This window comes from Vespula pensylvanica, chromosome 12 (genome assembly GCF_014466175.1).
Source record: "Vespula pensylvanica isolate Volc-1 chromosome 12, ASM1446617v1, whole genome shotgun sequence".
NCBI lineage: Eukaryota > Metazoa > Arthropoda > Insecta > Hymenoptera > Vespidae > Vespula > Vespula pensylvanica.
This window is the reverse complement of record NC_057696.1, coordinates 3,389,087-3,414,640: the sequence shown is the minus strand read 5'-3', so window position 1 is coordinate 3,414,640 and position 25,554 is coordinate 3,389,087. Positions and strand designations below refer to the sequence as shown.

General features: G+C 33.1%; 1 protein-coding gene across 5 annotated transcripts in view; it reads right to left on the bottom strand.

Moving 5' to 3' along the window:
* Positions 1-1,250: 1,250 nt before the first annotated feature.
* The window catches only part of LOC122633264 (protein bicaudal C homolog 1-A), a 36,479-nt gene continuing 12,175 nt past the window's right edge, over positions 1,251-25,554 (bottom strand). For 3 of the 5 annotated variants that reach the window (XM_043820954.1, XM_043820953.1, XM_043820952.1), the window contains exons 4-15: positions 17,264-17,333; positions 8,385-8,464; positions 5,693-5,908; positions 4,856-5,095; positions 4,378-4,596; positions 3,993-4,293; positions 3,383-3,754; positions 3,205-3,306; positions 2,850-3,097; positions 2,406-2,634; positions 2,101-2,220; positions 1,251-1,766 (exon numbers count right to left, since the gene is read on the bottom strand). In XM_043820954.1, coding sequence (XP_043676889.1) covers positions 1,645-1,766; positions 2,101-2,220; positions 2,406-2,634; positions 2,850-3,097; positions 3,205-3,306; positions 3,383-3,754; positions 3,993-4,293; positions 4,378-4,596; positions 4,856-5,095; positions 5,693-5,908; positions 8,385-8,464; positions 17,264-17,333 — 2,319 coding nt within the window. In that variant the 3' untranslated portion in view covers positions 1,251-1,644. Of the gene's footprint in view, positions 1,767-2,100; positions 2,221-2,405; positions 2,635-2,849; positions 3,098-3,204; positions 3,307-3,382; positions 3,755-3,992; positions 4,294-4,377; positions 4,597-4,855; positions 5,096-5,692; positions 5,909-8,384; positions 8,465-17,263; positions 17,334-17,628; positions 18,221-25,554 lie in introns of those variants that run through there. The other 2 variants (XM_043820956.1, XM_043820955.1) reach the window with 2 other exon arrangements.

The window sequence follows — 25,554 nt, the reverse complement described above, 5'->3', positions numbered from 1 at the left end:
AAAATATCTAAAGAAAATATAGTCTAATGCCTCCCGCCACCATCGCTCGCAACAAGAAAAAAATTATTTCGAAGCCTCGCTATTTTTTAAATATTAACCCGATCGTCATAATCGTCGACGTTTCGGGCTTGCAATTGATTCAATAATTATTTTCTATTTATATGTATATATACATATATACACACATATATATATATGTATATATATATATATATATGTGTGTGTGCGTATATATATAATATGATATAAATTTGTATAGTATTTTTTTCCTGTACCTATTTTTCTTTTCTTCCTTTCTTTCTTTCTTTCTTTCTTTCTAACTCATCATCACCATGATCATCATCATCATCATTATCATCATCACCCGTTCACCGTACAAAAAAAATCTTCCACTTTATATATATATATATTACGCGCGCATAAACATACACACACACACACACACACACTCCCATATCTACACATTCACACATTATACATACGTACATGCACACGTAAGACTCGACGCATGCATTCTTTCTTTCTCGATCACGCGACAAACGTGTACGAATCGAACGATTCTCGATCTCGCGGAGTATCGTTCGATTCGACGGACACCGCCAATAACAAAAAAAAAAAAAAGAGAAAATAAGATAATAGTGAATTTAACAAAAAAAAAAAAAAATAGTATATAACGATCATTTCATCTACTTAATCCTAAAGAGGCACCGTCGGGGCGCGTGCTCCGAGAAAATGGCGAGAAAAAAAAAATAAAGGAGAGGGAAGATGAGTGGGGATGAGGAGCAGGGAGGCGGGTTAAATTGCACGGCGGAGGAGATATCTGGGTTAGTTTGGGACTATTTTTTTTTGTTCTTATTTTTTTTTTGTTTTTTTTTTGGGTTTTTTTTTTTTTTTTTTAGAGGACTCGTTCTGGCCAAAATACTTCTCTCGGGCACGCAAAAATAATAAATCATCAGCCTATTCTCCCGGTACCCTTAGACGAAATACGAAATTACAATAAACATGCAAAATGATTTGTTTTTTTTTTTTTTCTTTTTGTTTCTTTCTTTTTTTTCCTTTCCATACTCGTTGTCAAGTTCGTTGAGTCGTTTTGACGGTATTATTATATGATATTATTATTATTATTTTATTATTATTATTATTATTATTATTATTATTATTATTATTATTATATAACTTTTCTTTTCACTTCGTGTTTTTAAATCCCTTTCCTTTCTTTCTTTCTTTCTTTCTTTCTTTCTTTCTTTTTCTTCGTAACTTTCGGTCAGAGTACTATTCTCCGCCGAGTCGGATAGATTCGTCTTCTTGAAATTATATTATTTTACCAACTAGGAGGATCCTATATGATCGAATTTGATCCCCATCGTTATACTTCAAATAACGACGAATCATGTCCGTCCAAATTTAATTCTCCCTCGTATCTATTCTTTTTTTTTTTTTTTGTATGTTCGAATTTGGAATATTATTTTTCTGTTTTTCTTTTTTTTCTTTCTCATTTGATTTTTACCCTGTCTCATAGTTCCGGGTCGTTTTCTTAACGCATACGATATTATCGTTTACGTATGACGTCCGCGTTACTTGTGTTACCTGTGTTATATAGTTTTTTTTCTTTTATTTTTTAATATACTTCACGTGCATCTTCCTTTACCATTTGGTATCGAGCGTGCATTTCTCGAGCGAAGTGGATGCCGCTGTCGATGCGGTTGCTTTTCGTTCCGCACCTGGTGCAGCGCTACCGCTAAATGGATTACTTCGTTTGTTCATTTCTGAAAAGAGTACAGATATTATATGTATATATATTCTTTTGTAGTTGATTCTTGTGGTGTACAACATCGATTAACCATCATTCTCTTTTCGATTTATTCCCACAAATTTAATCCTCTCTTCGCACATCCAAGTTTTTAATATCCTTTAAATATTATTTATTTAAGCTATGATCTAGTAAAGCATGACTCTATAATAATGTTCTTGTAGATTATTAAAGATAAGATGAAGCGTTGCAAAGGGTTAAACATTGTTCAGATTTTTTTTCTAAATTAATTTCATCGAAATGAATAATTTCGAGGATAATGTTTGCGTCATGATGAAAAGCTTACGTACCCGAGATCAATAGCATTATTTTACGTCTCGCACCCCAAGCACTTATTCCGATCTCGCAGAGGTCCTTCTCCGTCAGTGATGGAAACGTAGCCATGTCCACTTCGTGCGACGTGAACAGGCCTGACGATAAAGAAGACCATTTGAAGATCGTTTAAGCCAAAAAGCATATTTCTTTTCTTTTTTTTTTTAATTTTTTTTTTTTTCGTTTTCATTTCCATCGATTCGATGCGAAGCATGCGTTCGAAGCGTGTGCTTGTTTTCCAACGTAACATACGTATAGCAAAAATAAGGGAAAAAATACTTACGATTATATTTCTCAAGGCCAACGCTTGTTAACATACTAGCAAGATCGGTATATCGTTGAGATGTGATCTTTTTTAAATGCGAGGTCGGTGTGTGATCCATGTAATTCGAAGTCGAACCGATTTGACCGATTCGATCTTTATTCGAGCCGATACCAAAGTCCATGCATGTATTTAACACAGGTGTCATTGGTTCTTCCCATAAGTAGAATGGATCAGACGAAGACAACTCCTGAATTGAGAGAAAACAAATAAATAAAATAAAAAAAATAAAATAAAAATTATCGAGAGACACTTCTTCGAAATGATAAAATATAATGGATCCGAAGACAATGCTGGATCTTATACTGTTTTAACGGATTATCAATGTGAATATCTAAAAGAATTTTGATACAATTTCCTGATAATGATTCTTCGAAACGAGCAGCTTTAGAAAAGAGAAATAACCTTATTTAGTTCAGTCGATGATAACGGAGCAATAGTCTGACTCAGACCATAACCTGACCAAGTCGACGTTGGTGCTCGATACTCCGAAGTGTTTGGTTTATTTTGTACAGCTAGAACGGCCATCATCTTCTTCTGCTCGTAATCGGAAGGCGTAAGATTCTGTTGGGCGGCCATCTCCAATGATTTCTTTTCACAACCTGGTGCTCGACGATCGGACACCGAAAGATCTGACAGCATACTCGACAAGTCTATCGAAAACAAGCAAAGTTTTATTTATCACGAAGAGATATATGTATATATATATATATAATTTTTTTTTTTTTTTAATTAAAAAGATATTCAACGACGTAGTTACCTAAATTAGGATTAGTCACTGTTGGATTCACTGGTGATAAATTTCTAGGGCTAATAGCTGGACTAGACAAAGAGCTTGAAACGCTGCTCAATGAGGAGTAAGCTGTAAATAAATTCCACAATTTGTTTATTTATTTATAAACGAAAAAAGCAAGTAGATAAATAAAAATTTGACGAACCACTGCCTTCCTTGCTATCTGACAGGCTGTTTGCCATTCCATGAATTCCATGCAAGCCTGTCGATAAAGTAGGATGAATTTGTCCAATATCATTCAAGATATGATTCGACAGTCCGTGAGAATGGGCCATCATGTTGCTGTGCATCATGTGCTGCGTCGTTAGCAGGTGATTTAAGTGCCCGTAAGGATATGGATGATGAATCGGTAACGATGAAAACATGGACGGAATCGGTGGTAAACTCCAATGTGGCGAGAGACCCATTGGATTGGGTGAATGTGACATAGGAGAAACACAGCAAGGTAAATTCTGTGTGTTCACGGTCAACATGTTCGACAAACTATCCGGTATACCACAACTCATAGTATTCGTACCTGTTAATTGAGAGAAAACAAAAAAAAAGAAAAAAAAAATGAGAAAATTGAGAAGAAGAAGAAAAAAAAAGAATTCTTTGATAATACGTTATTATTAAATTATAAAAATGTTGACACCAAACTGCGTGAAACAATGTAATATTTATCGATGTCTACATCTTTACACGCGTTGTAAAAGCGTTATAGGTACTTCAGAAATTGTGAAATATGTTTTCAACAATGTTGCAATAACGCTTACCGTTACCATTCGTGGCGTTTCCTTGAAAAATATTGCCAGCATTTGGAATGTGATAAGTGGTCGGTATTTCAGCATTAACTCTTGGCTCCTCCAAGCCAAGAAGTTGCTTTCTGGCTTCGTAAATGTTGCTGGCATTTCTTTCGATTCCCTTGATAATCACGGAAAATGTACTTTGCTTTGGCTTGTGCCTCACGTTTATGAACACGTCGAGGGATTGCATCAATTGTGAAATTGTTTCTGTATCGATCGACGACATGTAATCCTTCGGGACATCGAACATGAGTACCAGCGGAAGAGATCCCTGGAAAGAATATAAATTAATGATCAAATTTCTATCTTAAATTCGCGATTAAAAATATCATTTCTAATTTTTATTATTACTCACGACCAATTGTTGCCGGGCTAAGTAAACATTGTGAATACCACCGATGATAGTAACATTGCTTTTTTTCAAACTAGGGATATTCGGATCGCTAGCATCGGGAAACATGATTTGTGTCGATGTTCTCTGCATTATCATCTTAAGATTGCTACTTGATTTACCAAGAACAATACTGTGATGATGCGGCGATATCTCCATCGACATTTGTACTTGAATTTGACTCTAAATAATAATAATAACAATAATAACAACAACAACAACAACGACAACAACAACAATAACAATAATAATAACAATAATTATAATGATGACGATAATAATAAAAAGAAAAAACAAAGAAAGAAAGAAAGAAAGAAAGAAAGAAAGAAAGGAATGGAGGAATGGAGGAAGAAAGAAAAGAAAAGGAAAAAGAATAAAACTAGGATAAAGACAAAGAAAGAGATAGAGATAGCAATCTTATGTCGAAATAATGATTACTCACAGCTAAGTTTTCGCACATATAGTGAATCAAGAGTACGGTCGCCTCCTTTACTTGCGAAACTTCCCACTCGCAACCCTTGACGAGAACCAACGTGGCGTGCAATTTCGGTCTGGTACGTAGCATCACCTGAACGTTGTATTTCTCTTGAATCTTTACAACATAAGGCGAAGTGGCGTCCGGAGTACGTTGTGATGCTCCCATTATTGGCAATTCAAAGGAGAATATCAACGGTGTAAGATTCTGCAATCGCACGAATACAGCAATGTCACGACTATGCGTCTAATTTACCTCTCAAGGTTCTTTTAACCATCAAATTACTATTATCTCTTTTTAATCTCCTGCGATTACAAAAAAGAAAAAGAAAAAAAAAAATAGAAGATGGAAGAAGAAGAAGAAGAAGAAGAAAAAAAAAAGAACTTGTCCTTACGAAATACGTCGAGTTCAAAAACGAAACGGGAGACTTAGAAAACGAGTTTTTGCGATCGGACAATTTTGATATATGATATTTGCCTTTTTAAGGTTAATTACAAGAGAATAATATTTTATCTTCCACTCTACTGTATATTCGTTTCTCGAAAATTACCGCTGAAATTTCGTAAAAGAGAAAGAAAAAATGTTGAAGCGACATAAACCGAGTTGAAACAGAGAATGTACTTACGTACTGTTAGATTTCGATGAACGATACTATTCTTCTTCTTCTACTTCTTTTCTTTTTTTTCTTATTCTTTATTCATTTCTTTTCGAAGTAAAATAACTTTTAATTACAACGATAATGATCCCGATAGTTACTGATTAAAAACTTTTCTCTTGAAATCTTTATGATTTAGTTAGGCTTACCCTAACTCGTGCACGGGCACGCTCAATGCCATCGATTTCTCCAGCAATGGAAACTTGATTGCTCTTCTCTTGATGATTACTGCGGTTACTATCTGGGAAATGAATGTGGCATCCAGTTTCCTCCATCACTCGTTTAATCGTCAGTCCGCCCTTTCCGATAATGTGTGAATGGTCGGTATAACTGACATCCATTTTCATGGTCACTATATTGTTTTGCTGAAAAATAGAATAAAATTTTCTTGTTGATTCTCATTTTATTCGTTGTTCGTTCGTTCTTCTTCCTTTATATTTTTATTTATCGTTTTCTTTGAAAGAAAGAAAGAAAAGAAGAAAGAAAGAAAGAAAGAAAGAAAGAAAGAAAGAAAGGAAATAAAGAAATTGAACAACTTAGAGTCAGTCGATACCTCGTTAAAAATAAATGCGAATGAAAGGGATAAAATGGAGGACAGAACGTGGCAACGATCGCCAACACCTTGAAGAGAGAAAAATAGACACACGTTTGCTCTCTTGAAGCAAGTAACTAGGAAATGGTACACCTCTCTACACGGCACATTGACTTTTATGCACGCAGACATAGACGAACGTGCACGAGCGCACAGAGACGGGTAAACATATATACCATACACACATGCATTTCGAAGTGAAGGAAAGCGAGCCCCGACGACTTTAACGTCGTAGATCGTCGTATTGAGTCACGCGATCACGCGACGATCCTGTCAATAATCGCATTTGAACTTGAATTATCTTCTTTTTTTATTTCTGTCTCTGTCTCTTTCTCTCTCTTTCTTCCTTTCAAAGCGATCGTGTTAATTAATTAAAAAGAAGAAGAAGAAAAAGACGAAGAGAAAAGAAAAGAAAGAAAAGATAAAAATACAAGGGTGAAATACGAAAAGTCAATTAAATTCGTATTAACATTCGACTCGATGGAAACACCACGCACGACGAAGAAAGCAATCGATGTTTGTGTGTTAGTATAAAAATCGACAAAACGTTGATATTTATAGCATCAGCATGTCAATGAAAAAGTATTCCACGTGAGTCATACCTTGACAGATATGCGTACGTGGAATAATGATCATGATTATATCTCCTGAATCGACCTTTACTATACGTATAACGGAATATAATAATCGATATTCCTTTCAGAGCAATAACTATGTCAACGAATAATCGAGATTAACGAGTTATCAAATACTCATGTGTATGTGTATTCGTGCGCGCGCGTGTATTTGCGTCTGCGCGTACCAGCAGCACTCGATTAAAGTAAAAAGTAAAAAAAAAAAAAAAAAAGAAAAAAGAAAAAAAAACAAAAAAAAAAATAAAGGAGATTTTTATTTCATCGATACTCGTTGATCGATTTTATACGTGTTCGTATTAATATATAAAGAGAGAAAAAAGAAAGAAAGAAAAAAAATAAATAAATAAAAAGGAAAAAGGAAAAAAGAATATGCGAACATAATACGTGTATCTTCCTACATAAGCAATAATATTTCCTACGATAAGAAAAGATAATTAGAACAAATGACTGGCCTTTATATAATCTATTGCAATCTAAGTTAATATATATATATATATATATATATATATATATAAAAGAGAGAATTTACAAACGTTCTGTGTAAACATTCCTTTCGTTACATATAAACGCATAGATATATGGTATAATAATATATATGTATCCGTAATAACGGAACGTTGTTTTAAATGCAAAAGGAAAATTTTAATCGTTCCGTCCGATCGTTAATTGTAAGATGACGATACGCTTTCTTGATTGAGAATTATATTATAGAAGATCGATTCTGTTATATAGATAAGATAGACTGTTATATAGATAGATAGATAGATGTCTTTCTTCCTTCCTTCGAGTTTTTTTCCAATTCTTTTTTTCTACACACCCTCTCTAATAATTATGGACGAGCGTTGATTTTAATTAATAAAAATTAAAAGGAATCACGGAGGCGTGACAGAAAACGAGCGAGCGTAAAAAATCTTGTAAAAATTTGAAGGTGAAAACGATTTATTTTGACTTTTATCTTTCGAGCCATTTCTTCGAGCGAACACATTGGGTAAACGTTAAGTACCAATAAAGTGCATTTAAATGCTCATTAAGTGAAATTCATGTAATTAAGAATAATAGAACGTTGATTCGTCTGTGTTAAATGATTACTGACAAAATGAAAGTCGCATTGCGTTAAACCAAAATGAGAGGGAACTTTTGTTAATTCAAAAGAAACTAATTGGGTGCATCGAATTTGGTGCCAGGGTTCGATTAATTACGGATTAATTGGAACGAGAAAAACAAGTGAAATAAAAACACACATGTGTGTGTTTGTGTGTGCGAAAGATATAAAAATGTAATGAGAATGATAATAAAAACAATGATAACAAATTTATCTTATAAAAGATAAGAATAATTCGTATAAATTTGATCGATCGAAGGAAACTCAAGGTCGTTGTGTATATACTCTATCATAATTGGTAAAGAAAAAGTTAAAGCTCTAAAGTCGCTTGAAATTGATCGATCGATCGATTTATTAATCTTCCACGTGTTCGATTGTCATTTAGATAAACCAATAGGAAACTTCTCCGTTGTTACTATAAATTCTACTTCCACTTTTTCTTCCTTATCTTTTTCTTCTTTTTTTTTTTTTCTTTTTATTTTTTAACAACTTTGACTATAAATTAGACTTACCCTAGTGTCTAGAATCTCCATTATCTTCTCCTTAGCTGTTCGCACGTCATCTGGACGACCTGCGACCTTTATGTGTGGATCTACGAGTAAAAAAATTCGAGAATGTGAGATATATTACATAAACAATTTACGCACGTATTTTTTTCTAATATGATTTATATATATATATATATATTTATACATATAAATAGTAGACGATAATATAAGAAAAGCAATAAATTGTATTCCAATAAGAAAAGAAAAATAACGAGATAAATGTTTTATGAATAATTCAAATATATTTTTCCATTCTGATCTAAATAAAATAAAATAATACAAAAAGAAAATTTCTATATTTGTAAATTTCTATACATACATCCATACGTGTAATAAAAATGACAAATTATAACCCAATAAAAAAAATAAAAAAATAATAAAATAATAAAAAATATATAATACAGTGATCGTATTACGACATTTTCAAATATTAAAATCTTGGTCAACTGATAGTCAGTGCGTTCAGGTTTAAGACGAAAGAAAAATAAACGAAAAAATAGCGAAGAGTATCTACTTTGGCATTAGTATTCCCTTCTCGGGACTTTATATGGGCGTTCGATCGCGAAACGCGTTCTAAAGCATGCTGACGTGTCATTGGCGAAGTACAATGACTGTGAATCGCGTACATACACGATCACTGATTTTCATCGAGGCATATACATATTCATTGATATTCGGGAGACATCCAATAGCATAACGTCCTCTTCCGCGATCCTTCTTTGAAATATTATCAGTAGAACTCCTACGAATCCTTCGATTGCTTATTCAAAAACTTATTTTTATTCAACGCACGAAAGATAGAATCTTCTTTTTTTTTCTCTCTTTTTTTTTTTAACCACGGAAGTATAATACATTGATGAAGCGAATTAATCGATTAATTTATCATTTCAATTCTTATTAATTTCAATGCCGGAGAAAGATTAACAATAAGATAAAAAATCTAATGTAGAAATAATAAGAAAAATAAATAACAATGACAATAAGAATTGAAAAGAAAATAATTGATCGTATTAATTAAAACGATATACTACATGCGTATATCGTACGTACGTGCAACTGCAAGATCAACGATGAAATAATAATTCTAATAATAAAAATGTGTTGTCGAACGTAATAAAAAATATATAAGGATAATGTACGATATAATATAAGAAGATAAAAAATGTTCTCTCGAACTAAGAGAATAAAATAAAATATTAGATCATAATTAGAAAGGGAGAAAGAGAAAGAAGTTCTGTCCCCAATGATCGATCAAAATGAACTGTGTGTGTGTGTATCCAAGCAGCTCTCCCTAACGCGGAAGATCTTTATTACAAAAGAAGAAAAAAAAAAGAGAAGGGAAAAAGAAATAAAAAAGAAAAAAAAAATCCCATCGATTTACGATCGACGACCGCCCGCGGAGACAATAAAACCTCGCACAGTGTTGTCCTCGCTCGTACGATGCGCTCTTCGATTATGATACCCACTTGCCATAATGCCCTTTTCGTCCCATCACGCGAGTTTCTATTTATACGTAACACCTTTGTTGATGTCTGTCGATTAGAAATTATTTCGTATAATATAAAAATAGAATAATAATAATAATAATAATAATAATGATGATGATGATGATGATGATGATGATGATGACGACGATAATAATAATAATCAATGAAATAATCAATGATCAATCAAAAAATGAGTAATATGAAGATAATAATATTTGTAAAAATTTAAATTAAATATAAGACGATAACTATTAGAGATTACAAAAAATGAATCATTTAAATGGCACATTTGTTATATTGAAATTAATAATTTTTGTATCAGTATAGATCGATTAAAAAGGTGTGTGTGTGTGTGTGTGTGTGTGTGTAATCGTGTCTAAGCACAGTGTACTATTTCGCGAACGTCGAGAGCATGGTAAACGGAATTTTTCGAGAAGGTCGGTGCCTCGCGATCCTCTCTAAGAATAGTTGGGCGTATACACTGACACATCGTAAGAAGATAGAAACGAGAAAGAGAGACGGAGAGAGACAGAGAAAAAGAGAGAGAGAGAGAGAGAGAGAGAAAGAGGAGAGAAAGAGAGAAAGAGAAAGAGAGAGACAGAGACGTTGCTAAGAGCAAGGAAAGTCTGCAACGTTGAAACGCTGACCTAAAAATAACTTCTGACCGAATATGCAAACGACCTTCGGTTATCGTGATCACACTATAAAACAATCTTGATGGCAACTGGATCACATTTCTCACACCAATGACACAGAAAAATACAAAAACAAATTGTCTGACTTAATTCTCGATTATATCGAGAACGGTCAAAGGTCAAAGCCCTTTTACCCTCATGATCGAGAAGAATTTTACACAGACAGACACACATAGATATATATAGGTATATAAAAGATCGAGGTTCGTTTCGGCGAATCGATAAAATTGATAGTGCACGTGATATTTTTCATGTATTATCAACGGCCTTTCCTTCTTTTTATCTTTTGATTTCCTTTATTTTTCTTTTTATTATTTATTTGTTATTATTATTACTATTGTTATTGTTATTATTATTATTATTATTATTATTATTATTTGTTTTAATTCTTTATGCAAGTTGTTATAAAAGTATAGTAACAACACGCGTTGGTCACGCTGTATCTATCACAGAGAAGTGTGATACGGTGTCAACATGTGTTGCTACTCGTAAATATGGATCTCGTCGATCTTGTCGAAAAAACAAAAAAGAAAAAAAAAAGAAAAGGAAAACAAAAAAGAACGTAAAAAAAAGGAAAAAACAAAAAGAAAGAAAGAACACGTCAAGAAAAAGCAGAAAAATAAAAATAGAATATTTGAAAGCAACGAAAGACTCTAATAGACAATAACACGTTATATATTTCCTATAGATCCTTAAACCGAGTAAATTAACTTATACACTAATTAGACGAAGTTCTAATTATGATTCCGATCGTCATCTCCTTTCTCTTTTTCTCCATTGGAACTTTCGAGAATCAGATAAAATCAGATTCAAATCGATTCGACGTCGCGTATCTTTATAATCGACTTGAAATTTCGTTCTTGTTTACTTTCTTTAAAAAGAGCGAAAACCAATCAACGAATTCGAATATTTACGTCGAATTATCGAGCGCTATTTCATCGAATGAATGAGATAAGAGATCCTCTGTTTAATACGATGAACTTGTCCAATTTTTTCATGATTTCCTTATCTCCATGTATTTTGTGTTTCGTAACACACATTCGTTGTACATTTAAAGAAAGAAAGAAAGAAAGAAAAAAAAAAACAAAACAAAAAAAAAACAAAGAAAGAAAAAAAAAACAAAAACAATTTCCTTACGTTTTTTAACGCGATCGTATTTATGTATCATGTACGTGCAAGAGAGGAAGAGAAAGAGAGAGAGAGAGAGAGAGAGAGAGAGAGAAATGAAAATAAACGATAAAACATCCAAGAATAACTCAAAAATATGAATATACAAAGATTTCGAAATCTAATCTTTCGTAATGTCAACAATTTGACAGGAATATTAACAAATCGATTAGAATGATAAACTATACTCATACACATGCAAGTACACAAATACGCACGCATCCACTCATCCAAGGAAAGAACTTCGATCGAGCCGTACATAGTTTGTTTCATAATTAATGCTGGTTCGATATCAAACGCGATAATTGCAATGAAATTACCAACAGACACGTGTATTCGAGTCGATTTTTTTTTCCTCTTTTTCTTTTTTTCTTTTTTATATAACACGATAATATATATCCAACACGTGAATGAAGATTGATAGCACGATGAAAGAAGAAAAGAAGAAGAAGAGAATAAAGTGAAAAATCGAAAGGAAAGAAAGCTCGTAAATGATCGAAAAGATTATTTTCTAAAGTATCTATAATATCTATAATTCATTTCCGTTCTTCTATCGACTTTGCACGTTTCCGATTTCGATTAATTTTATCGATCCCTCTCGAGAGTTTCTTCTTATCTCCGATAAAGACATTCTTCGAGTATGCGATATTAACTTTCTCGTGATTTTTTTTTTTTTTTTCAAATTTCTTTATCATTTTTTATTACGATAATTATTACTTTCAATTACATTATTACTTCGCAATTCACATGTTCATATATATCTATATATCGGATTATTATCGGATAAGAAAAAAACATATCGACGAGAAACAATTTCCTTTTCTTTTTCTTTTCGTAAAATAGAAAAGAGAATCGAATAAAAAAAAAAAAAAAAAAAAAAAAAAAAAAAAAAAAAAAAAAAAAAAGCCTTGACATTTTTTTAAACGTCCTAATTGGCATTACCGGGTGATCGAAATAAAACAAATATTGTTGTAAGACATTAGCGAAAAGAATATTTGAACAATCGAAACATTATTGCTCCTTACACTTATACACAAATTTGGTGAACGAAGAAATAGATGTAAGAGCGAAAGAGATGGAGAAAGAGGGAGAGAGAGAGAGAGAGAGATGCTATAGATGCACTACTACGAATATACATGTGCTCGGACTAACGGTTACTCCAAGATACACACAAAAGGAACGAACAGTCGTTCTATTTTACGACTTGAAATCAGCTCGCTCAGCTTACGTGACCCGGAGCGTAGAAGACGCGTGCTTGTGAAGCGACCGAGAGCGGAATTTTACAAGGCTCTATTTACTAATTAACGTCGTAATTTAATCGTCACAATTATTGCTACGTCAACAGTCACTCGAACGCCGGGCGTTCGTGTCCCACTTTGCGAAACGTTTATGATGAATCTTCTCTCTCTCTTTCTCTCTCTTACTTTTTTTTTTCTTTCGCTTGCATCATTAGATAAAGATTAGAGAGGAAAAAAAGAAAAAGAAGGAAAACTGATTGATACTTTGAATGAACTTTGATTACACGGAACGGATTTGTCACACGATATTAAAAAATAAAATGAAATTAAACGAAACGAAACGAAAGGAATCTGTGTCTGTTGTTCATCATCTTGACACCGATTACGTGAACTCTCGTCTTTCATACCTCACGTCATTTCATATTACGATATAAACGTGATACGATTTGTATGCATATACGTATATGTGTATGCGTATGTACACGTGGACTGACGTATAACATGGAATGAGTCAATAACGATTGGCTATGTGAAGTAACACGTACGTTTTTATTTACTGATTTCTGAAAGAAATTTCATTGATATTTTTAAACGCGTCGTGTATCACATATTTTCATATTACGATACTTTATTTTTGTACGATGAAAGTGTTAAACATTGAATATGTTAATGTTTAATTAAGACAAAAAAATATACGTATAAATATATATATATATATATATATATATATATATATATAATATATGTGTGTAGCTCATCAAAATGTTATCGTTAAATATATCAAAAAGAAGTTAACGATTTTGTTAATGCTAATTTCGTGTGATATTTTGTATGTCACGTATATATTCTTTTCATTTTTAAGATATTACCGATTAATAGTAGATTTGTACGGGTGGTATTAGAGAGACTAGAGAGAGAGAGAGAGAGAAAGAGAGAGAGACTAGAGAGAGAGACGATATTTCGGTACTTTGCGGTGGCTCATGTCTCTCAGTGGAGGTCGACCACGCTAGAGAGAGCCCACTCCTATACTTAAATAAGTATGCGTGTGTATATGTGTGTGTGTGTGTGTATGTGTATAATCGGATATACGTAAGAGAAAGAAATAGAGAAAAAGGAAGAAGAAGAAGAAGGAAGAGAGAGAGAGAGAGAAAGAGAAAGAGAGAGATGCAACAGCTGTTTAGGTCACGAGGAAGAAGGGATGAATCACCGAAAAGTTTCCACAAGAGTAGAGTGCGATGAACACCGTACGTTTTGTCCCCCCTGCAAAGGAAGAAGGGGAAATATAAAGAAGGATAGATAGATAGAAAGAGATAGGTAAATACCATATAATTTTATCGAATCGTCGACGACGACGAAGAAAAAGAAGAAAAAGAAGATAGGCAAACATAGGATTTACCTCGACGACGATGGAAAAAGATTTCAAATTTACGACATTACGAATTAATATATCGTATGAAATTTATTATGAAATTATTTTTTCTTTCTTTCTTTCCTTTTTTTTTTTTGTTTTCCTTTTTTTTTCTTTCTTTCTTTTTTTTTTTTTTTTTTTTTTTTTTAAATCAAACTTTCCACGTAAACATATGGAATATCTCGTGACAAATTTCATTAATCATGTTTTATCTATTACGATAACGTGAAATTAAATAGAATTCCAAGTGATAGTGAATTAAATAAAATTCTTTTGACCTAATCGCTTAATGAAATGTATAATATACTAACTGATATGATATAAAAAATTTATATATAAATATATATAATGATAATAATAATAGAATATATTTTCTTTAATCACTTAATGAAACGTATAATACGAATGTATGAACATAAAAGAAATTCTAAATAAAATAATGATAGCGAATTAAATAAATATTCTTCTTTTTCTGTAATCACCTAATGAACTGTATTGTACGATTTCTTTGATAAAGTTATTTACTATAATAACGCGAATTAAATAGAATTCTAAATGATAGTTAATTAAATAAAATTCTTTCGAGCTCACTTACTTACTGATCGCTTAATCAAAATATATACTACACGAACATATACGATATAAGAAATTATAAAATATAATGATAGTCAATTAAATAGAATACAATTTCCCTGATCACTTAATGAAACGCATAGTGTGAGCATATATATATATATATAAATACCAAAGAAATTCTAAAGAAAATAATGATTGTTGAATTGAATAGAATATTTTTTTCCTTTTCTTTTCCTTTTTCCTTTTTCTTTTTTCCCTGTAATCACACAACGAAATGTATCGTACGAAGACTATAATATGGGAATGAAAAAAAAATAAAGGAAAAGAAATGAAATAGACGATGGCGAATTAAAATTGAATTCTTGTTGTTTAATCACCTTCCTAATTGATATATAAGTGATAAACAACTCCACAACGAGCCACTGAAAGGAATAATTGCGACTCGGAAATCGGACGAGAGAGTATATTTGGACTGCTTGAATTTTCGCTACGATGCCTTTAAAATCTCGCCACGGCATGGCTGACACGCGCCGTTGCACGAACGACTCGTTTCGTAATCACTTTCGATTAATAGGTGCGCTCTAATTAATCCCCGGTCTTCGAGAACATGCGGTTACAAACGCAGCGCGTTAAAAGAGTCTATATGCTCTACTCTGTGTATTATTACGTATTTGTCTATGCGTATACGAGTGTGCACGTATGTATATATGTATGTACGTACGTACGTATGCGGAAGAAAATAAAAAAAAGGGGAAAAAAAATTATATTCGACAGTTTTGCCCGTTCCGTACGATCGATCACGTTCATGCGCACACATTACGTGCGTAAAGAGAAATTTCGTTTCGTTCCCGATGATACGATTTTTATCTGTTTTTCACGCTCTTGCTACGTCCACACGACGTGTTTTCTTCTTCTTTTTTTTTTTTCTCTTTAATTTTTTTTTTCCCCACTTATTCTCGACGATATTTTTCTAACTAGTTACGACATTGATAAAAAAAAAAAAAAAAAAAAAAAAAAAAAAAAAAAAAAGAAATAAATAAGAAATAAAAAAAGAAAGAGTAAACAAACAATATGCCTGTTTTGATAATTAAAATAACTTTGCGCAAACACTTGATTAAATTTTCTAACTATGTACGTTGCCGTTGCTCGTATCGATCATTCCCACTTTTTTTTTTGCTCTTTAAATAATCCGAAATGTTGAAATCAAACATTTTTCTTAAAACATAAGATAACACTAATACTTTCCCACAGTTTTTCTTCTTTTTTCATTTCATATAACTCGAGAGAGCAATGTATTATCATTAAGGATTAATTATAACAATGACGTTATATAAAGTTCTTCAATAAAGATCGATAGTACACGTAAGCAATTGAATGAACTGATATCGTGCTTATCTCTCTCTAGGTCTAGGCGATAGGTAGACGAATCATCATCGTGCTTGTACGATACCGTAAACGGTTGTACTTTAAATAGATACATCGTAAGAAAATACGCGTGTGGATATGTCAGCTGACGAGTAAGCAACTTGCTTGACGTAATCGCGTCTGATATATATATATATATATGTGATATATATGTGTAAAATGTATAAACATATATAGTAGGATATCTATGTTGTTTGAATGTGTATATATACTAACGTATGCATGGTCGATAAACGATAAACAACTTTCATGGAATATTAAAAATTGCTTTCTTCGATTTATACGAGAACTAACTAGCCATTGACCTATCCTTTTTTCTTTTTTATTAAAAAAGGAAAAAAAAGGAAAGAAAAAAATATTTTTTTATTTTTAATTTATGTATATGTATATATACATACATACGTCTAATATATATGCAATATTATTCTGTATGAAGATGAAAAAAAAAAAAAAGAAAAAAGAAAATTTATATAATCTATCCTATGCGATAGATAATAAATGTCGTTACTCAGCATTCGCTTAAATTTCCACTTCGATCGACCACCACAAAGCAAACAGTACGAATTCATTTTACGACACTCATGAGTCCGTGTATTCGCGCTGCTCAAGCATAATTTTACTAACTTCCTTCCGGTTTGATTACATAAGGACCATGTAGAACTAAGGCGATCGAGACCGTGTCCGTTTCTCTTGACGGTCGTTCGAATTTTTCCACGTATATTCGATACAACTTTCCGCTTTGCGATAACTATCAAAAGTAATCTGATCGAAAGTTTACATATTTTTAAAAGAAACGTGTGTATATATATATATATATACACATACGATTTCATTAAACAAATTTTACCTTTTTTCGATTTTGCACCGATCTTCAAACGCGACGGCCACATTACAAAGGTATTCGTTTCTTCCATAACCTGGAACAAAAAAGAAAAAAGAATAAAATAAAAAAAATCGTTCGTTTCATCATAAAAATTACGGTGGACAGAATCGTGAGATATGTGAATGATGCAAATAAAAAAGAAGAAACTAAGAGAGAGAGAGAGAGAGAGAGAGAGAGAGAAAGGGAGAAATAAATAACAAAATATAAAATTTCTTTCGAATCGCGACGACGTGCAATAAAATACTGATACCGATCTGATATCGAATATGATACTGATCGATACGTAGTAGAGTGATCATGATGCAATATAATATTTGAAGAATTATTACCACGGTCATTTTTGGGTTATACGGCCCTGACGTCCTCCGCTCCACGGCCTGTATTAAACTCACGAGAAGATGTGGGTGAGGAAAAGAAAGGATAAAACGTTCTCTTATGAGTCAGAAGGGAAAAGAGAAAGAAAAAAAAAAAAGAGAGAAAGAAAAAGAGAAAGAAGGAAAGTGAGAGAAGGAAATAAAATGGCTTATCGTCGAACACTAATAAGATCCTTTCTCGTCCTGTTGGGTTGAGGGGGGGTGGAGAGGGTGGGGGACAACGACACGTTGCGACCTCGTCGCAACTTTCACGATAACGATAACGAGACACCTCAGCAAAGAGGGCGACGTGAGACTAAAACGAACACCGCAGCAGCAGCGCGCACCGGCTTTTACTTTCACCGCAGCGGTGGATCACCGCAGGACATCGCCAACTCTTAAAAACGTGCCTTGACGACTCGAAAAACTCGAATCTTTAGAGCAACGTTAAGCGTAATCGTTTTGTATCGAACGATATATTTGGAATAATCACTAAATTAATATATAAACAAACTTTTACTTAATCGATTAGAAAATTAATTTATTCTCTTCGATCCATCGAGAAGTATGATGTGTGTGTATATATATATGTGTGTGTGTGTGTGTGTATATATGTATATGTATGGGTGTGTGTGTGTGTGTGTGTATGTAAAAAAAGAACAAATCAATCCACGGACACTATGATATCATACACTTTTTTTCCTTCATCGAGTTTCGATCGAATCCAATGTTCACTCAATGTTTTATAACTTTATTATATACGTTAATTTTAATATGGGAGAAACGATAACCAACCGATCGCTATAACCGGCGGTTTTCGAATCTGCCTTTCACAATGTTCACGTATGGTTTCTCGGTTACGATTTTAACGCGACCGGCTCGCTGGCACGACTGACTGACTAACAGCAGATAATATAACGGCTTGGCAAACTCACCGTCTCCCACTCGAGCCGATTCAGGCCCCCCACCCCCACCCTCACCTCTCTCTCTCTCTTTCTCTCTCTCTCTCTATCTCTCTTTCTCTCTCTTTCTGTCTGTCTCTGTCTATCTTCCACTCCTACTTCATCGAAGCGCGCAATACGAAGCTCTCTCGAACGATCCCAGAGAATAAGAGCCATGACATCAAAGTTTTGCCTTTCTTCGACATCCTAAAGAGATCCTAAATATGATTTACTATTTCAATAATACGAGAAACTTGTCCTGTTAGAACCAATTGTCCGTTTAACGTTCCAGGCAGATTTTATAACACCAGGTGTAAAGGTCTGTTGACCTTGAACAGGTGCGAACAGGTACCAGACGCTAACCCCATCGGAAACCATCCTCGAAATACTTCATCGTACTCGCATTTTCTTATTGTAAATCATCACGACCTTTTAAGAGTCCACTTTTTTATTCTGTTTTACGATAACACGCTTTATGTTAATTGGATTACTATTTGGTCTGTCGTCGATCGATCCTAATCGTTTTATATTTACGTTAAATTAAATTTGCAAATTATACGAACCTCTCCGAGAGATCCGGAATGGTGCAATTGGTGTATTTTATTTATTTTTGGTCGCTGTTGTTGTTTAAAAGATTGCGTTTTATTTTAATGATATTGAGTAACACGTTTTGAAACGAGGAGAGATCGTAATCTCGTGATTATATGGAATTTTAAATAGAAAATTTTTTACGTCGTATGTGCGTGTACGAGGGAGGAGGGGCTATGTCTGTGTATGTTATTTTAATATCTCCATTTATCAAATAGTCATCGTTTCAAGAATCAACGAAGGATTTCTCAAAACGATGCGAACTTTGAAATCAAACGCGATTAAAAAAGAAAGAGAAAGAGAGTGAGTATGTGTAATAATTTCATCTCTTATTTTCTCGATTCCATAAATCAATCCTAAATCAATTATAATTTGAGAAAACGCAATTCGTTCTGTCCAATTATTTATCATTCCCGACAATAAGTCGTGCGTAAGACCGAGTTTTTATTTGTCCAGAGCGTTAGAAAACTATACCGGTTGATGGCGATGTTCAACGCGAAAGGCGTAAATCAAAATGACGAAAGGAATGAAACGTATCAGAAAACGTGTGTTTTCACCGCGAGGAAAGTACTCGCGGATACGATTACATCAAGGTTATTAACGTCGACTTCCGCGTATCAAGCAATCGGGTTGTCGACCCCAACGCATAACAAGAATTTAAGGGAGTCAGTCGTTAAGGCTTCCAGGAGGCCCATGAGCCACCTCGTGACTCGTGTAGAAAATTCTACTTTTTTTTCGTTTTCTTTAAATTCCTAATCCGTTCGGCCCGGCTTTCCGGATTTTTTTCTAAGCGAATAAGTGCGAGAGAAAATGGAAATTGTAAAAAAAGAAAAGAAAGAGAGAGAGAGAGAGAGAGAGAGAGAGAGAGAGAGAGAGAGAGAGAGAGAGAGAGAGAGAAACGTTTTCACTTCGTCGTCCGGGCGGACAACAGTTGGGATATATAGCTTTGCAAGGGAATAGGATTAATTTGATCAAACAATTTCGTTTAGAATGATCGTATTAAATGAATTATATTCGACGATAATTTCTGTTCTTCTTTTTTGTTCCTTTTTTTTTCCATTTTCCATCATACGTATATCTAACTTTTCAAATTTCAACAAAATTATAAAATTTATTTGGAAGAATGCACTAACGTTACGAAACGAAATTTCTCGTCTCCCTTCCTTTGTGGACGTACACATACACGCACACACACACACACACACACACGTATACACGTACATAACACATACGCGAATGCGCGCACACACACATATATGTACGTGTCCCAAATGTTACATAATTTTTATATCTAATACATAAGTTATATAATTTGGAGATATTTCTTAAATTTGTCCACAAGCCGAGGTAATCAGTCTAGCGTACTATGAAAGAAGTTCGTGCACGCAAAGGAAAAGTTCGTAGAACGCACCTTGTGAAACGTCCATGAGAAAGGGGACCATCCAATAATACTTCGATGCTCAACAGTGTGATCCACTTTACCCTACTTCACGAAAATAACTTCCACCATGTCTGCTTTTACCGAATCCCGTGGTTCGATGTGAAAAATAACCAAGTTTATTCGAACGTATCTATATTTACACTTTAAAAAAAATATATACTCGTAGTAATCTGATAATAAAAAATTCATTTCGTTCTTCCTCTTTTTTTTTTTTTCCTTTTCTTTTTTCTTGTTACTTTTTTTCTTTTGTTCGTTTGTTCGAATTTTTTTTTTTTCTTTACTCTTCACATCAACCTAATCCTTTCCCCAATACTCCAACTTCACGTTCTCTAATTTGATTTCTGTTGTAAAAGTTGTTGGACGGCTTTTATTTAGTTCGTTTTAATTACTTTCCCGAACACAACATTTTTCTGTTTTCCATTTTCTTTTTGCCTATATTTTCTTTTTTTTTTTCTTTTCTTTTCTTTTATATTTCTTTTTTTTTTGTTCTTTCCGTTGTTGTTGTTTTTTTGTTTCTTCTCTTTCTTCTTCTACTTCTCTTATTTTCTTTATATATATATATATATATATATATATATATATATATCGAGTTCCGACCACGGAAGTAAATTTTACTCTCTTTCTTTCTCTTCGTTTGCTTTCCTCCGTTTCTCGGTTATTACCTCGACTAACCTCGTTTTACCTGCATTGCCGTACTATCGCAAATATCCCGTTTTTCAAGAACAAACGTGAAAGTTTCTCGAAACGTCATTCATAGCCGAGAAGGAGACAGTTATAAATGAGAGAAAAGAAAAGGATAGATGGAGGTATAGATAGATAGACAGACAGACAAACAGACAGACAGACGGACAGATAGATAGATAGATAAAAAGAGAAAGAGATAAAGAATAGCAAAAGAGACACTTCTAGTTAAAACATCTTCGAAAAATATCCGAAGAATCGATTTTACAGTCCTTCTTCCGCATTTTTCAAACGTTGTAAACCATATTCTTTTTTTTCTTGTTCTTCTTTTCTTCCTTTCTTTTTTTCTCTCCATTTCTCTAGTCAGTCAATCAGGCAAGCTGGCAGTCTCTCTCTCTCTCTCTTTCTCTCTCTCTCTCTCTTTCTGTCCCTCTAGCTATTTAAAGTCCGAAAATGAAAATGTCGACTAGCCTGGTAGACTCAACAAAACAGGGAGACCGAAGTCAAGCTCGAGGTCCAGCGTTACTCTTCAGTTAAAATTACAATACGTATTCTACGAAAAGCACAGTTGGTAGGTATTTATGAAACTATATTTCTAGTGTTAAAATCTTATAGAAACTCGACTATATGTATGCTTGTCGGATTCGGAAGGTGGAAGCCAAACAATCTTGTTTTGATGATGAGAAAACTTTTCAAGGACAAGTTTTATCAGTGTTGCTTCGACATAGAATATTCTCTCTTTCTCTTTTTCTTTCTCTCTCTTGTCTATCGAAATTATGTCATTTTCCTTCTTCTCCATTTACAATTTTCCGATGTAACATTATTCCCTTTCTTTACCAATTTCATCATGTTCTAACATTTAAAAGAAAATGACAAGCATTATTTCTATAAGACAATTTCTTCACAATACGTTTCCCTTTTTTCTTTTTCCTTTTCCCTAACGTTGACTTCAGAACGGGTTCAAGAAAAAATAAAAATGTCTTGTTAAATGACGTTTCTTCACCGGTTTTACGGCGCGGAAATTTTGTTGGAAATATACAGAAATCGAACGATGAATGTTGCGTCAGTGAAACAAACTGATCGTATCGCTACAACTTCTTTCTTTCTTTTTTTTATTATTATTATTCTCTCTCTCTCTCTCTCTCTCTCTTTCTTTCTCTCTTTTTCTTTTGCTCTTTCTCTCTCTCTCTCTCTCTCTCTCTCTCTTTTGCTTTTTCTGCATTCACGTCAAGTCGCACTTGAATTCTCTTGTAATTTATCGCGCGATAAATTCGGTGACGGAATGGACAAACGAAGTCGTTATATGCTTTTGCGAGGAAGAGCAGAAGGAGGAGAGGAAGAGGGAGAAGTTACACTCTTGATAAACTCGACAAGGAGATATCGACGACGGTGTTGTGCAATTTAAAATGTATCGTCGAACTTCGACTTGCTGCCTGCCTTTCAACTAAATTTCATTTAAAAAAGAAAAATGGGGAAGGAAAATGTAAAAAATAGAAAACAACAAGAGAAAGAAGAAGAGAAAGAAGAAAGGAAAGAAGAAGAGAAAAGAAAAAAGAATCAATAAAATCGGACGAGGAAAGTTTGTGATACGACAAACAAACCATTTTTCATACAAATTTAAAATTTATCGGCCATTAAAATAATGCATGAATGCTTACACGCATACATCGTAATTAGTAATACGTATGCATAATAATCTAACATAAAAAATAATTAGATCCAACGTAGGACATTATGATTAATGGCATAGTGGTAATACTTTGAAGAAGATCGAGGTAGAATTGAAAAGTTTTTGAACGATTAAGAACGAGGTGTCAAAGGTCGAACGTGTGATCGAAGAACGTCGCAGATTATGCAATCGAGTACAGTCTTCCAGATTGATTTCGTCGATGATATTTCTCGGCATATGTTATCGAACATGTTATCGAAAGATAAATTCCCAAATAATTTTTATCTAGATTGATTTATAACAATTCGCGTGCAATTATCTATGATAAGAAAGTAGAAAAGAGAAAAAGTAAAAGAAAGAAGAAAAATTAAAAAAAGAAATGAAGAAGAAGAAGAAGAAGAAGACAAATTTTTTTTCGATTTAAATCGCTTCATTTATCATTGCATGCGCGTACACGCGTCAGTCGGCAATTACGAATATGGTCCAAGTTATTTCAGATATTGAATAACATATTTTGTCATGTACCATTCATAAAATCGTTAATATCACACAAAGGAATTATTTTCTCGCGAATAAATATACCTACTTATTTTTTCAACAAGTGTTTCTTGATTATATCACAGAGGAAACAACAAATAATTCAAAGCGAAACGTCAAAATACTTCTCAAAACGAAAATATAATACTTTGGATCACTTTTATAAGCATCGGCTCTATATATATATGTATGCATATGCATATATGTCTGTACAAAATAGCGACATATTCTATTGACTTTGGAATTATCAGATCAAGAAAAAAAAAAAAAAAACGAAAAAAGAAAGAAAAGAAAATTGTATAGACATTCGAAATAGTAACATTGTACGATAAAACGAACCTACGATTACATCAGCATTTTCAATGTAAGTATAGCGAATGCACGCAAAGCATTCATTCCACTGAATTCGTACATACGATAATGACTTTCATACTTCGTATCGATACATGTCGTTATTTTTCCCGTTCTGCCTACCTAATTAATATTGGATTATGGTAAGCAACCGAGATCTAACCTTTGTATCGTAACGAATGAATTACGATCGACATAATCGAAGAACGTCTTTTGACGATTCGCTTATACTAAATCAATCGAGAATCTTCTAACGAAGAACATATCTTTCGCGAATTTCGTTTGCACATTTTTATCGTTTCAGTCGATAAAAAATATCGTATTAAATATGAATCTTTAGAATTAAAAAAATTTGAATACAATATCAAATTCTTAATTATACATAAGACATCTTTTGCTTTTTCTAACAACAATGTATTTTAATATATCATCAGTTTACCGTTTCGATATATCGTTCTTCTCTCGAAACAATACTTTCATCGATATTTCGACGATCACATTCGACGATCCTTTTAGTAGAACTTTTTCTATTTTCCACATGAAAAATGCATAACTCACCGAACCTTTTTACTAGCGGTTCGTTAAACAAAATAGAATAATGTTTGCGTTATATCAAGCGCCTACACTTTTTGGGCGTCGAAAGTAGGCGCCCGTCTGACACATCTTCCTCTCCAATGAAAATCATATTAGCTCGTTAAAGCGGTACGCTTTTGAAGTTACACTTCGTTTCCTTCGCTAAACGCGAGAGCAGAAAGTTTTCTTCCTTTCACGTAACTTTATTTCGTCTTGGAAAACTACCTTAAACTTATTTACATTTTTTAACGTAACTTAGATATCGAATATTAATAACTCATAAAATCGAATTATTTTTACCTATCACCGCACAGAATTAACATAAGCAGTGTGAAAAATAAAAAATTAATTAGTTAATTAAGAAAACGACAATGATGATGATGACGATGATGACGACGATGATAATAATAATAAATAAAAATAATCGACCAATGTTTTAAAGATGAGTTCGATTAATTTTTTTCGATTTCGATAAAAGTGAAGAAGATTAAGTGTCTAAAGGTAATGGAAAAAAAAAAAAAGAAAAAAAAAAAGAATAGATAAATACTGAAATATTATAGAAGAATAATACGTGTAGATTAATAAATCGATGTGCACAAGTGCTTCGTGTACGATTAAAATACTGCGGTGGTATCAATAATTAGTTTTGAAAAAAATATCAACGTATTCGTTACCCGTATCTTGCAGCATACATATGTACATATTTACACGGTCGTTTTTATCAGTATAATAGCATATTTATGAATTCGCTGAAGGTATCAAAGTCACGTATATTGTCTTTGATATATGTAACTATACTGACCGATTTGTCTTCGTTTCTTTTTATTTTCTTGAAGTAGTTTTGATCGTATCAAAAAAAAAAAAAAGAAAGAAAGAAAGAAAGAAAGAAAAAAGAACAGAAAAAGAAAAAGAAGAATATATACAGTTACAAAAGAGAATTCGTTTCGATCGTGAAGTAAAAGAAATATTACTTATCCGGACTCTCTTTAAACGGATTCAAATTAATACCGTTCAAAGAGCAGGTCCGAATCTTTCCAGGTCTCTTTCGATATCGTCTGGCCATGTGCCAAAGTCGAGTTATGCAGTGGAAAAATACTGCGAAAAACATATCAAGATGACAC